This window comes from Hemiscyllium ocellatum, chromosome 48 (genome assembly GCF_020745735.1).
Source record: "Hemiscyllium ocellatum isolate sHemOce1 chromosome 48, sHemOce1.pat.X.cur, whole genome shotgun sequence".
In the NCBI taxonomy this organism is placed as follows: Eukaryota; Metazoa; Chordata; class Chondrichthyes; order Orectolobiformes; family Hemiscylliidae; genus Hemiscyllium; species Hemiscyllium ocellatum.
The window spans coordinates 9,270,735-9,283,955 of NC_083448.1; the positions used below are offsets into that span (position 1 = coordinate 9,270,735).

The following is a 13,221-nucleotide window of genomic DNA, read 5'->3' on the forward strand; positions in this document are numbered from 1 at the left end:
GATGAACGCAGAACATATATCAGAAGCATCATAGGGAAAATGCATTATTCAGGAAAGGTGCTTTATTGTAGTTATGAAATCAATGACAACAATGTTTTTCTTCTGCAATATCCAACATCAGCCTGCAACCATCCAGTACAAATGTCAAATATGGTAGTCCCAAACATACAAATGAAACAAACCTGCATACTCTAAAGAATGTATCCTAAGTCTTCCAATTTTATCTTACTTTCAGACTGATGCTTTTAAAGAAGCCTCCATATGGAAGAGAGAGAGAGAGAGAGAGATAATATGGTCAGTTTGATGACATTTGCTCAGAATTGGTAGAACTTTAAGTTATAAGGAGTTTCAAGTAACGATAAAAGGGAAAGAGGATGGCAGAAATAACAACAAAAGAAATGTCGAGATAAGGAAGAAGTGGTTCAGTTTCATAATTCATGACGGTGCATGGCAAAAGCAAGTGGTGTGACTGGAGGATATATAAATAAAAGAAGCATTTACATTATTTTCAATTGCAGTCTGAGAAAACAGGAGGTGTGGTTATGTTTTGAAATTGCTGAACTCAGTGTTGAAATCATTCAGCGCTGATTAATAAAGATAAGCTACAGTTCACCAAACTATTGTTCAGTTTAATCAGAGTATTGTAAGAGATCAAAGTCAAAACTTTAAAGTGGCAGTGGAACAGAAAATGACTGAAAACTCAGAGTCATGTTTGAAGATTGAACAAAGTTGTTCTGCAAAAACAATCACCAATCTACATTTCCCCAGTATAGCAGACTTCGCATTGTGTACAATGACTTGTGCAAATGGAACTGAGCAAGATACCCTGTTTCTTCTGGAAGGAATCCTGAGGACTCTGCAAGACGGTGGGGGAGAAAGTATAGGGACAGATGTGGCTTCTCCTGCACATACAGAGAAGGTGCCATGAGATAGGGAAGGGAGGTTGGCAATGACTGAAGAGTATACTAGATTGTTGCAAAGGGAATGATCAAGTTGAGTGTTGAAAAAGGAAGGGAAGGTGTGTTCGATGGGAGCATCTAGTGGGACAGGGGGTTACCATTGTGAAAGATAATCTGTTAAATATGGAGTCTAATGGCATCACCTTGCGAAGTTGAGGAGTTGAAACAGATGTTCTGGTTTATAAATAGTGAGACTGAATACCTGACCTTGCACACAATACCCTAGAAACATTTACCAGAAAGCTTCAGGCATGCATCATAGTGTCAATAGATTCCTGTTTCACAACAAGAAAAACAGAAGGCTGCACTTCACGCAACAATTCTCATTAAAAAGCTGGAATGATGTTCAAAGGGGCAAACTTGCCTGGCAACTTTTAACCAACCAGTTTAGAAGCACTGCAAAAGTTAAAAATGCGTTTTAAAGAGCCATCTCTCTGAATCCAACAATTGAAAAAAATCATTTGTATAACCTGCAAATGAGTATTGTAATGTGAAGAAGCAGCACTGCAAACTCTCTAGCTTTGTTCATGACAGAGTATCACACAGCAGCAAAGAATTCATGCAAAACAAGAGACATATAAACTTGGAGTATGATTAGGCCATTCAGTCCCTCGATCCTGTTCGCTATTCAATAATATCCTGACTGATTTGATTATTCCATTGTTCCATTTAAATATAATAATCTTTTACCCAGTTGCTTTTCAAGAATTGACATATCTCTGCTTTAAAAAAATTGCATAAGGATACAAAACTGGATGAGAGACAGGAGGTAGCTATAGGTTTGTTTTCTAGATTGGAGGAAGGCCTGCAGTCGAGTTCTCTACAGAGCAGAATGAGAAATGCTGCACTTCTTAACAATAATCTATACGTTGGCAACTTTAAAATTTGTGGATGACTTGAAACATGAAAGCATTGTGAATGTTGCAAAGAATAGTATGAAGCTTCAAAAACATGAATAATTGGGTGAAATGGATGGAGAATTGTTCATGCTCCTCCAAAACCTCAAGAGATTTGATCTTTTTACTTTATCAAGAATTCAACCTCTTCCATCATTCTCTATTTCTCTTTCACCCTCTGTTTTGTCCTGTCTTTCTGTTTCCCTTTATCTTTCTTTCTTCTCTCTAATTTTCTCTGCTCTGAGATACATCTCTCTGACTCTATGGATTTATGCCAAATTTAAATGGAAAAAAATATGAGTAATGCGTTGGTAATTCACTATTCACCACTTTATACCATGGTCTAATGTAAAATTTATCCTCCATGTTTTCTCTCTCTGCCTCTTTCACTATCTACCTCCATCTTTTTCTGTGTTACCTGTCTTCACTACCAATGTGATACAGGCTGTGAAGTTCAATTGCATGCTGACCACCAAGTGCTGAACAGCAGAGAGAATGTGCTGAGCCTGACATCTGCCATGATCCTTTGTAAATGCTGAATTTACATTATATGTCTGTTGATTATGTACTGAAGTAATGAGCTTCATTGCTGGCAGGAGATCACTGAGGATGCAAATCAAGCAGGCACAAGTCCATCTCCGTTTGTATGCTTTGATCTCAATTGGTCAATAATTAGATGGAAACTCGGATTCACAGTACTTATGGCACGGACCTAAAGGGAAGTCAACAAATGCTGGAGATCACAGCCATTCAGACAGCATCCATGGAGAGACAGCAAGCTAATGTTTCAAGTCTGGATGACTCTTTATCAGAGCTGAGGTGAAACGTGGAAGGGATGGCACTGCTGCTATAGTCTGTCTACAGTAATCTGTTCCTACTCCTTAATTGGAAGCATTTGAGGTAATTGCTGTGAGATTTGAGTGTCCCAGCATTTTCTAGGAGCCTTCTCCTTCTCCTTACACTGGTTTCTCCTCCAAGTGCTGCAACTTATGCAATGTTTGAAGCACCCTTCTGCAGTTTTATCCATTTCCAGCATGCAGGCTTTCAAATTCGAGGTGTGTCTGTAGTCTCATGTAGAACAGGCCAAATTTGCATGTCAAATTCCTTTCAGGTTTGCACAACAATCTCTTGGCTTCAGGTTCAATGTTTTTCAGTGGATTTTTATTCCAGGTATATTTGATTAACTGAAGTTAAATTCTCTATTTGCAAACTTGGAGTTGAACTCAGGTCATTGATCATAAATCCAGGCCAGAGCATTGTCAGTCAAGTATTATACCCACTCTGCAACTGGACCTTGTCATAAAATAGGAGATGACAAAAGGAGGGTGGTATTTAAAAGGGCAATGTTCACGCGTATTCACATACACACAAACAGACAGGTGGACATATGCCCACAAACACAAATTATTCTGCTTCTTAATCTTTTCTGCCATTTGGATAGAACATAAAATGCTTGAAACACTTTGCAAGTCAGGAGAAAGAAACAAAGTTAAGTCCAAACAACAGTATTTCATCACAACTGGAAAGATTAAAGATATAGTAGATTTTAAGAGTGGGCAGAGGCAAATGGTGTTGGGCTGATCCTGGTCGGGATGGTTTTGGGGTGTTCTGAGTGAGAGGTGAGGTAAGAGAACAAAAGGAAAGGTTTGTCGTAAGGTTGAATGCAGGTGAGAATAAATGACCAAAAAGCACTTAGAATCTGATCATACTCCTTTTAAAATGAATATCTGCAACTCAATGTGACACTAAATACCATTAGTATCCAGCACTCCGTGTTGATGCTTTTGTGAATTCTGGATACACTGATCCTATGAACAAAGTCCGTGAATGGCATGGCAGAAAGAGCAGAAGAAAGAAAAAGAGAAAGAGAGCTACAAAAGAGAGAAAGAAAAAGAGAGACGTGAATTGTTTCCAAAAATAAACTGGACTCACAGGTTATACAACACCTACATTTCATTGACATTTATATGTTACCATGGTAACAAGTCAGTCAAGAGACATTCAAGGCACAGTGACATGATTGATAAAGTCAAGAAGTGACAACAAATTGTTGCTGGAGATTGATATGGGGGATAAAGCTCTGAAACTTGCATATTGCTTCATGAAGTTGTTGAGTTTCTCACACGACTTTGTCTTGAGAACAACAGGAAGAATACTCCTTCATTTGGAATGTATCTCACCCTTACACAGATACTACAGGGCATATAAAGGAGATGTCATTCTGCAGCTGAGATAATCACCTTTCGGCTATGTGACTAAGTGTCATTCATTTTAAATTCAAACTATTGCTTTGAATGTCAATAAAACTGGTTTGTTTTTAACAACTGCACTTTAAAGCTATGACCAAATTTCATCTGAGAAACATAATCAGAGAGTCATAGAGTCATACAGCATGGAAACAGACCCTTTGGTCCAACTAGCCCATGCCAAACATCATCCCAAACTGAACAAGTCCCACCTGCCAGCTCTTGGCCCATATCTCTCCAAACCTTTCCTATTCTTGTCCTTATCCAAATACCTTTTAAATATTATAATTGTATCCAGATTCACCACTTCCTCAGGAATTTAATTCCACACCCTCTGTGTCAAAAATTTTGCTCCTCCTCTCTCTCCTTTCACCTGAAAAATATGCTCCCTCGTCTTGAAGTTCCCCATCCAAGGGAAAAGACAACTACCATTAACTCAAACTATACCCCTCATTATTTTACAAATCTCTATAAGGTCACCTCTATGCGCAAGTGAAAAACCACCCAGTCTAGCCAGCATATCTTTATAACATAAATCTTTCATAATAGCAACATCTTGGTAAATCTCTTTTGAATCCTCTCCAGTTTAATAATATCCTTCCTATGAACGGGACTCAGTATTCCAGACGAGGCCTCACCAATGTCCTGTATGATGTCAACATGACATCCAACTCCTGCTGTCAAAGAGCTGAAAAACGAAGACAAGTAAGCTGAATGCCTTTTTAACCTGTCCCAATGTGATGCAAACTTCAAAGAATTATGTACCTTAACCTCTAGGTCCCTCTGCTGTACAACGCTATCCAACACCCTCCCATTAATTGAATAATCCCTATTCTTGTTTGTTGTACAAAAGTGCAATTTATCCATACTGAACTCCATTTGCCATTTTCAGCCCATTGACCCATTTGATCAAGATCCATTCGTAATCTTAGAAAACCTTCTTTACTGTCGCTAAGCTACCAATTTTGGTGTCGGCTGCAAACTTACTAACCACACCTTCTATATTCTTATCCAAATCATTTTTATAAATGACAAACAAAAGAGGACCCAGTTCCGTTGGAATAGTGCATCACAGAACAAGCTCAAAACCAACTCACCGATGACTACCCAGAAATTTAATTTCAGTTCATTATGACTATGAAGCAATACAATTTGGTGGCGTGTGTTCAAGGGAGCACTTTATAAGTAAAACCCAAGCACATGAGGGTCTTTCTGCAGTAAGGTTACTTGCTGAAAATTTGCAGAAGCATGTAACTCCACGCACTCAGCAACTAAGCACTTCTTTGTGAAACTGTATGCAGTAATCCCCTGGGATAATCAAAGACAGGCTAAAGTTTATTAAGAGCAGTGGATTATTTTTTTCAATGGATCTGACTGTTCTTTAATGGGTTGGTTTCAACTCCCATACTCTTCTGAGTGGCTTCCAACAACCATTGATGGAGAACACCTCCAAGTGAATATGGCGATTGAAGGTGTACCTTATTTGTAATTATTTTTAATTATCAGCACTGCATAGTTTATAGCAGGTTTAGTTTGAGTCAGAATGTTGTAGGTGCAAGTCCCACTCCAGGACTTAGTATAAATCAAGGCAACACCCAAGTGCAGTCCTAAAGGAGCACTGCACTGTTGGATGTGCCACCTTATTATAAAGCATTGAAGACAGGTAGCATCTGCCTCCACAGTTAAAGGGAAAATCATCTCCACAATGGCCTGGCCAATTACAATCCTTCAAAAAAAAATCATGACAAGGGTGTTTATCTGATCAAAATACAATAAATAGTGGAAATCTGAAATAGAAATAGAAAATACTTGAAGTACTCTGGATGGGTTTGGTAGCATCAATGATCAGGTTATCTGGTTATGATCTCATTACTGTTTCTGGGACTTTACTGTGTACAACTTGGCTGTCACCTTAACATGCACAGACTAAATAAGGGAGGTAAGTGTAAAAATCCAAATTCTGAGAACTGACAATTCAACACGAAAAGGTGAGATTTCTTGCTCTTGGTTCTGTTTGTGAATCATGTTGTGATGGTTTATATATTTTCAGTTGTGAGAATTATGTTATCATCCTAATTCATTTGTGACCTGTTTTCTGCTTTTCAAGCCATCCAGCAGCTCTTTTTAATTTGTTTTTTTCTGTTAACTTAGTCACCTACAGTTCCTGTCAGTCTGTAAGGAATCTGAAGTGTTGGACAGTTGGCTTGACTAACTAATGCTAAGTATCTCTGACAGGTATCATGTCTGTGTAACAGCCCTTGTCTACTTCCTGCCTCTGACGGTGATGGGCTATGCTTATACCATCGTTGGAAGGACATTGTGGGCAAGTGAGATTCCAGGAGATTCCTCAGACAGATACAGGGAGCAGATGAATGCTAAAAGAAAGGTGAGTGAGCACCAAGACTGCTGTCTATCAAAACTGATGCTACATTTTCCTCCGTATCAGATTTCTACCATATTGGAAACAATGTGGGCAGTGACGCTGTTTAGCATGCAAGATCAAAGTGAAAATAAGACCAAGGCAATCAGCAGCTTTTTTTTTGCTGTAAGCCATGCTGCAATTCCCTGCTTAAATTTAAAAACATTCGTACCAGACATAATTCCTAATCTTTGCATGCACTAACAAAATTCTTTCATAGAACCTTAAGGTCTTAAGGAAGGGGCCGTTGCTCAACTAGTAATTTCACAAGTTTTGAGGCACTCATACCTTCTTGTTTCATTGTATCAGAACTGGCCACTCAACCCTTTACTCATCTCCAAACTGTTTGAACAAACTGTTCTTTTTGCTTCATTCATCTTGGCCTGGAATGTTTTCTCCAGAAGTTTTTATCCAATTCTGACCTGGTTATTATTGTTGAGTCTGTTTCCTATTTCTTATTCCTTTCACCTCCTTCCCTTTGGATCGATGTAACTTGCAACGGGCCTTTGAAACAATGCCTCGCTCTGGGTCTAGCCTGATGTTGTTTTCTCTGGGCCTGTAGGTTAGGCTGCTCCAGTTCGGCAGAGAATTGGAGCTTTGGGAGCCAGTGAGTCCATCACATCAACCTCCCTGAGAGCTCCACAAACCTACTTATCAATAGTTATCAATGCCAATCCCTTTAGAAGTTGAGGATACTTACAAGAGAAGTGTGGAAGACTTGAAAGCAATCAAGTATAGCATACTACAAGAAAACATAGGGTGCCTTGCAGTGGTAGTGCCCCAACTCTGGACGGGGAGGTTTGGCTTCACATTGCATAACTCCAGAGATGTGTAATGTTTTACTTATTCACTCATGGGACATGGTCATCGTGGCTGGTCAGCATTTATTGCCTGTCCTGAATTGCCCATGAGAAGGTGGTAGAAGCTATCTTCTTGATCCATTGTTCTGAATATCTTTGAACAGGCTGGTTGGAAAATAAGAAGAAATACAATGGCAAGGGAAAGCACTAGAGGTGAAACAGGAACAAACAGAGAAATTGCTGGAAAAACTCAGCAGGTCTAGCCGCATCTGTGAAGAGAAATTAGCTAATGTTTCGGCTCCAGTTCCTTAGAACTGATGATAGCTTGGAAAGAGATGTTTTTTAATGCAAAAGATAGGGTAAAGGAAGAAGGTGAGGAGTAAGTGATTGGTGAGGATAAAACACAATGAGAGAGAAGAACAGCTGGACAAACAACGGAGCAGGTAATGGTCAGCTAAAGAGAATGAACATCTACTAATGGGGGCTATTCATGGCTAACAATGGATTGTGTGTAATAGTGGACTATATGATAACAAGGCCAAGTGTGTTGGGGTTGAGGTCAGGTCAGGTTAAGGGAGAAAGGGCCTCAAGCCCTGTTGAACTCAGTATTGAGTCAGGAAGGTTGCAGAGTTCCCAAGCAGAAAAATGAGGTGCTGTACTTCCAGCTTGTGCTGAGTTTCACTGGAGCACTGCAGCAAGCCTGAGACTGTGGAAATTCAGTGTGAGCAAATGCGAGGTCTTGCACTTTGGGGAAAAAAAAACACAAGCATGGAATATTTTATAAATGCTGGGAAGATTCATAAAACCAAAGTATAAAGGGATCTGGGAGTGCTAGTACAGGAGTCTGCAAAGGTTGACTTGCAAGTTGAGTCTGTGGTTAAGAAAGCAAATGTAGTGTTGTTATTTATTTCAAGAAGAGTGGAATGTAAAAGCAGTGATGTGCTACTGAGACTTTATAAAGCTCTGGTTAGGCCCCATTTAGAATACTGTGTCCAGTTTGGACCCATACCTCATGAAGGACATACTGGCACTGGAGTGTGTCCAGTGGAGATTCACAAGGATGATCCCTGGAATGGTAAGCCTAGTATACAATGAACAGCTGCGGATCCTGGGATTGTATTCATTAGAGTTCAGAAGGTTGAGGGGAAATCTAATAGAAACTTACAAGATAATGCATGGTTTAGAAAGCGTGGACGCTGGGAAATTGTTTCTGTCAGGTGGGGATACTGGAACTCCTGGGTACAGCCTTAGAATTAGAGGGGGTCAATTTAAAATGGAAATGAGGAGACATTTCTTCAGCTAGAGAGAGTGGTGGACCTGTGGAATTCACTGCCACAGGGATGGGTCAGACCTGGCTGAGGGCCCTGTCAACTATGGTGCTAAGGAATCCTTGGTTGAGGAAGAAAGTGGACATCGAAGTTGGCATCATGAGAACAAACGTGATGGAGACACAGCAGCTAGGAGACTGGAATAGAATTATTGCAGGAAGCAGAGTGTGAGGATGTATAGTCAAGATAACTATGGGAGTCAGCTAGTTTGTAGTGGATATTGGTGGCTAGCTTATCCCCAGAAATGGACACAGAGATGTTGTGGAAGGGATAGAAATGGACCAGGTGAAGGTGAGAGTGGGGTGGAAACTGGAAATGAAATTGATAAACCATTCCAATTCCATATGAGAGAGAGAGAGAGAGAGATGCAGATATTATCAATATACCAGAGAAAGAGTTGTGGACGAGGGCCTGCATTGGACTGAAGCAAGGAATATTTCACATTGGCTGTCAGCCATAACTGGGGCCCATGTGGGTACATGGCCACTCCTCTGACCTGAAGGAATGGGGACAGTTCAGGAAGAAGCAGAGAATCCTGAGACCACCCTGACAGGGGTAGTTATGTAAAAGGATTGCACATCCATGACAAAGATGAGTTGGTTGGAATCTGCAAACTGGAAATTGTGAAACTGAAGAAAAACATCAGAGGAATTGTGGATGTAAGTGGGAAGTGACTGGGCAAGACAAGAATAAATTGAGTTGAGGTAGGATGAGATGGATTCTGTGGGGCAGGAGCAGGCAGAAACAGTGGGTCTGCCCGGGTAGTCATTTTTGTGGGTTTTGGTAAAGATGTAGAAGCGAACTATGGGGGTTTGGGAGAATGAGGTTGGAGACAGTGGGGAGGAGAGTCAAATGAGGCGAGTGACTACAGTGGACTCAATGGTGCAATCTTCCATGGTGGGATCATGGTCCAGCGGACAAATAGGAGGAGGTGTGTCCGAGATGGCACTCAGCCTCTACAATGTAGGGGTCAGTCCACCGGACAGCAACAGCATCACTCTTATTAGCAGACTTCATTCCAAAGTCACAGTTGGAACTGAGAGCCATTGATTCGTTTTCCTTTTCACTTCCTTTCCCTCTGAAAATACTTTGCTCAACCATTTTTGTCTTGCACAGAAAAATTCAAGGGACTATCTGCAACCAATTGCTGAAGGAAGGAATGAACACTGTGGGATGGGTGGCTATTGTGGAGAATTGCATATTCTATAAACTGCTCTTTATTCCTGGCTATAGGTGGTGAAGATGATGATCATTGTGGTGACCACATTCGCTGTGTGCTGGCTTCCCTATCACATCTACTTCTTGCTCTACCTCTTCCATCCAGAAATTTACCAGAAGAGGTACATCCAGCAAGTGTACCTGGCCATCATTTGGCTTGCGATGAGCTCCACAATGTATAACCCGATCATCTACTGCTGCCTCAATGAGCGGTAAGTGCTAACAGGAGATAGGGAATTCTTTCCCCATGCCCATCAAAATCATGTCATGAGCAGCACGTTAAAACATCCTCAGGGTCTGTAACAGGTAAAGTGGGTAATCAGCTGAGCCAACCTCTTTGTAACCTTAAGCATACGATGGGTTTCGAACCATCCACCACATTAAATAGAGCAATGCCTATTTCCACCACTTAACTCCAGCCGTGCCTTGGCTCAGTTACTGTCTTTTTAAATTCTTTTAAAGGTTTTTTTGTGTTTTTATTAGCTCTACACTTGGCTATTTGAATGCATACATTGCCAATGTGCCCTTGGGAAACCTGATGCCGCAAAAGACTTTGCTGCCTATGTTCAAATTGCATCAGGTCCTCCTCAGGCCTATCTTGCCTGGTGTACATTGGATCCTTGTAAGTCAAGAAATTGATATTAAAATTCTCATCCTTGTTTTTAAATCCTTCGATAACCCTGGCCCTTCTTACCTTTGTAATCTCTTCTAGCCCCACAATGCTTCAAGATATCTGTGCTTCTTAGATTTGGACCTTGAGCTCCCAGTTTTAATCATTACTCCCTTGGTAGCTGTATCCATAATTGCCAATATACTAACCTGGGATATTTCTGAGTAAAAGCTCTCCATTTCTCTTTCCTTCCTTGAGATGCTCCTTAAAAGTTCCTTGTTAAAAATGATTTTGGCCAACTGTAATACGTCCTGATGTGAGTTGATGCTAATTTTGTTTGATAGTACTCAGTGCCTTGGGATATTTTTTGCTACTTTAAAGGTGTCAGATACATACAAGCTTTCATTCAGTAGCATGACCTCTTACAACAACTTTGGTTGAATTGCACTCAATTATAATTTAATGGGTGTTAAAAGCTTCCCACCAAATTAACTGTTCTTCACGTGTAGATTTTAGTACTGAGGATTTATAGCCACAAGTGCTGATGGATTTCTGGCGGGTGTCTATTCACCCAGGGCAGATTTCAGCATGGCAGCATTTCATTTACACTGGGTAGTAACACAATCACAGGCCCAACTCCCTGACCTTTAAGTCCAACCACCTTTAGAACATTGCATGTGATAGTGGGGACATGGAGGAAAGCCTAACAGGATTAAATTTGTTTTTAAAAGTCACTACTGTGCTTCCATTTGCATTGCCTTGGAGGGTTGGCCACCTTAGCTCCCAGTTGAGTGGCTTTCAGTCATAGCCTAATATCCTTTGAACCAGGTACGTAATGTGTGGAGTCCACTCTGGTTTTCTTCATCCTATTTGTCCTATGACAAGGTTGACAGAGGTTTAGTTGCTGTGTATGAGCCAGCTGGACATTCCTTGAGGCAGGGTAATGAGAGCATTTGGTGTGACCCCTCAGACTGAAGGAAAACCCTACCCATTATGTTTGTGAAGTAGCTATTGATAAGATTCTGCTGCTGCCTTCCCTTCCAGATTCCGAGCTGGATTCCGACATGTTTTCCGCTGGTGTCCATTTGTAAAAAACAAAGATTACGAGGGGCTGGAGATGAAATCAACCAAGTACTTCCAGACCCAGGGCAGCATGTATAAAGTCAGCAGGATGGAGACCACTGTGTCCACAGTCATCAACCAAAATGAGGATGATATCGATGATAATATCAAGGCAACGCATTTGTCGCTGGACTTGAACTCCAACGGCTCTTCACGTAGCATCTCAAAGGCTGGCTCTGAGTCCTCCACTCTCTCCTGCAGACCAGATCCCTACTAAATAGTCTGTCAGCTTTGTGCCAATCCATAGCCCCAAGTGAGCGAACTTTTCTAAACGGATGACAGTCAAATTTAGATACTAGAAGGTCACCATCTGATCAATGGATTATAATATACTTTAGCCTGGCAGTCCATCAAAGTTAGGAACTGGGAACCCACATCAAACTGGAAGCAGTAAATTGGGTTGCTGAGACTCATTGGGCTGAATTGCATACTCCTGTTCCTATGTCCTATGGTCATATCATGTCAGTCCTCACATATTCTCCCCTCAACAATTCCCTTGAAAAACTTTCATCCAGTAGTGTTGGGAAACTTGTTTAGAAAGTAGTGCCAGCTGCCCAGTCCCTAACATTCCACCCACTCAGCATCCTTAAGTGGTAAAATTGTAAAACTCTCAATCCCCAAGCAGTAGGTGTGTCCTGCTTTTCCCCTGACCATCATACAAATGCAATATGCCTGTTCCCTCAGGACCCTTTACACAGCACTACATAAATCTTATGACTCTCCCTTCTAAAATGATCTTCAACATTACACAAACTGGTCTGTTGGGTCATAAGAAGACCACAAAGAGCTTCTTCCAACAGCTGCTTAAGTTCATTGCTGTAGCTAAATGGAGTAACTAGATCATTGCAGTCCAGAATACAAAGTTCTAATGCTGCAAACTGATACAAAACAACCATTAAATTTATAACGCTTTTGCTTTCCCATGGTAGCCAATATTGAACTTCTGAAGCTGCTTCATCAGATAAGTCCAGGACTAGTTTAATGATCACATGGCATGTGGTCGAGGAGGTACACAGGATGTGGGGAATGTGAGATTTAGGGAACATGAGATTCATGCATTGTGTAACATGAAACAATGTGGAGACCAGGGGAATCTGAGACACCGGGGAATGAGAATTAAATGGAATATGAGATAAGAGGAATGCGAGAAAAGTGGGATATATGATAAGAGGGATGTGAGCAACGGGGGAATTGGAGGTCAGCAGGATGTGAAACATTTGAAACTCTGTTGAATGGGATCCAAGAGGGCTGTGAAATAAGGAGGATGTGAGAGAAGTAGAGAAGCGAGACGTGAGACAAAAGGAAGATTAACACGGATTGGAGGTAAGGGATATGTGTAACATGATGTAATTCTACCTGAGCTTTCTTTTCATTCTAAAGTGTCCAGATCATGGAAATTTGAAAGTCAAAAGCCCTCAATTAATCTAGTCTCTTGCTAGAAACTGAGAAAACAGATGGAACTGATATCCCAATACCTGGTATCAGCATCTCTGATCAATGGAAAATCACACAAACCTATACTGTCTGGGGACCTGAAACAATTGTTTGTCATAATTTAACACCTTTATTTTAAAACAACAAATCGAAGTAGTCTAGTCTTGGCGAGTATGGGGGCATCAGAAA

The 13,221-nt window shown here is 40.8% G+C and overlaps 1 protein-coding gene across 1 annotated transcript in view; it reads left to right on the plus strand.

The window, feature by feature from the left end:
- Positions 1-12,527, plus strand: part of LOC132837039 (substance-P receptor-like) — a 38,617-nt gene extending 26,090 nt beyond the window's left edge. Inside the window, exons 3-5 of the mRNA XM_060856697.1 lie at positions 6,337-6,487; positions 9,882-10,078; positions 11,521-12,527. Of these exons, the coding sequence (XP_060712680.1) occupies positions 6,337-6,487; positions 9,882-10,078; positions 11,521-11,815 (643 nt within the window). The 3' untranslated portion in view covers positions 11,816-12,527. The remainder of the gene's footprint in view (positions 1-6,336; positions 6,488-9,881; positions 10,079-11,520) is intronic.
- Positions 12,528-13,221: the final 694 nt, after the last annotated feature.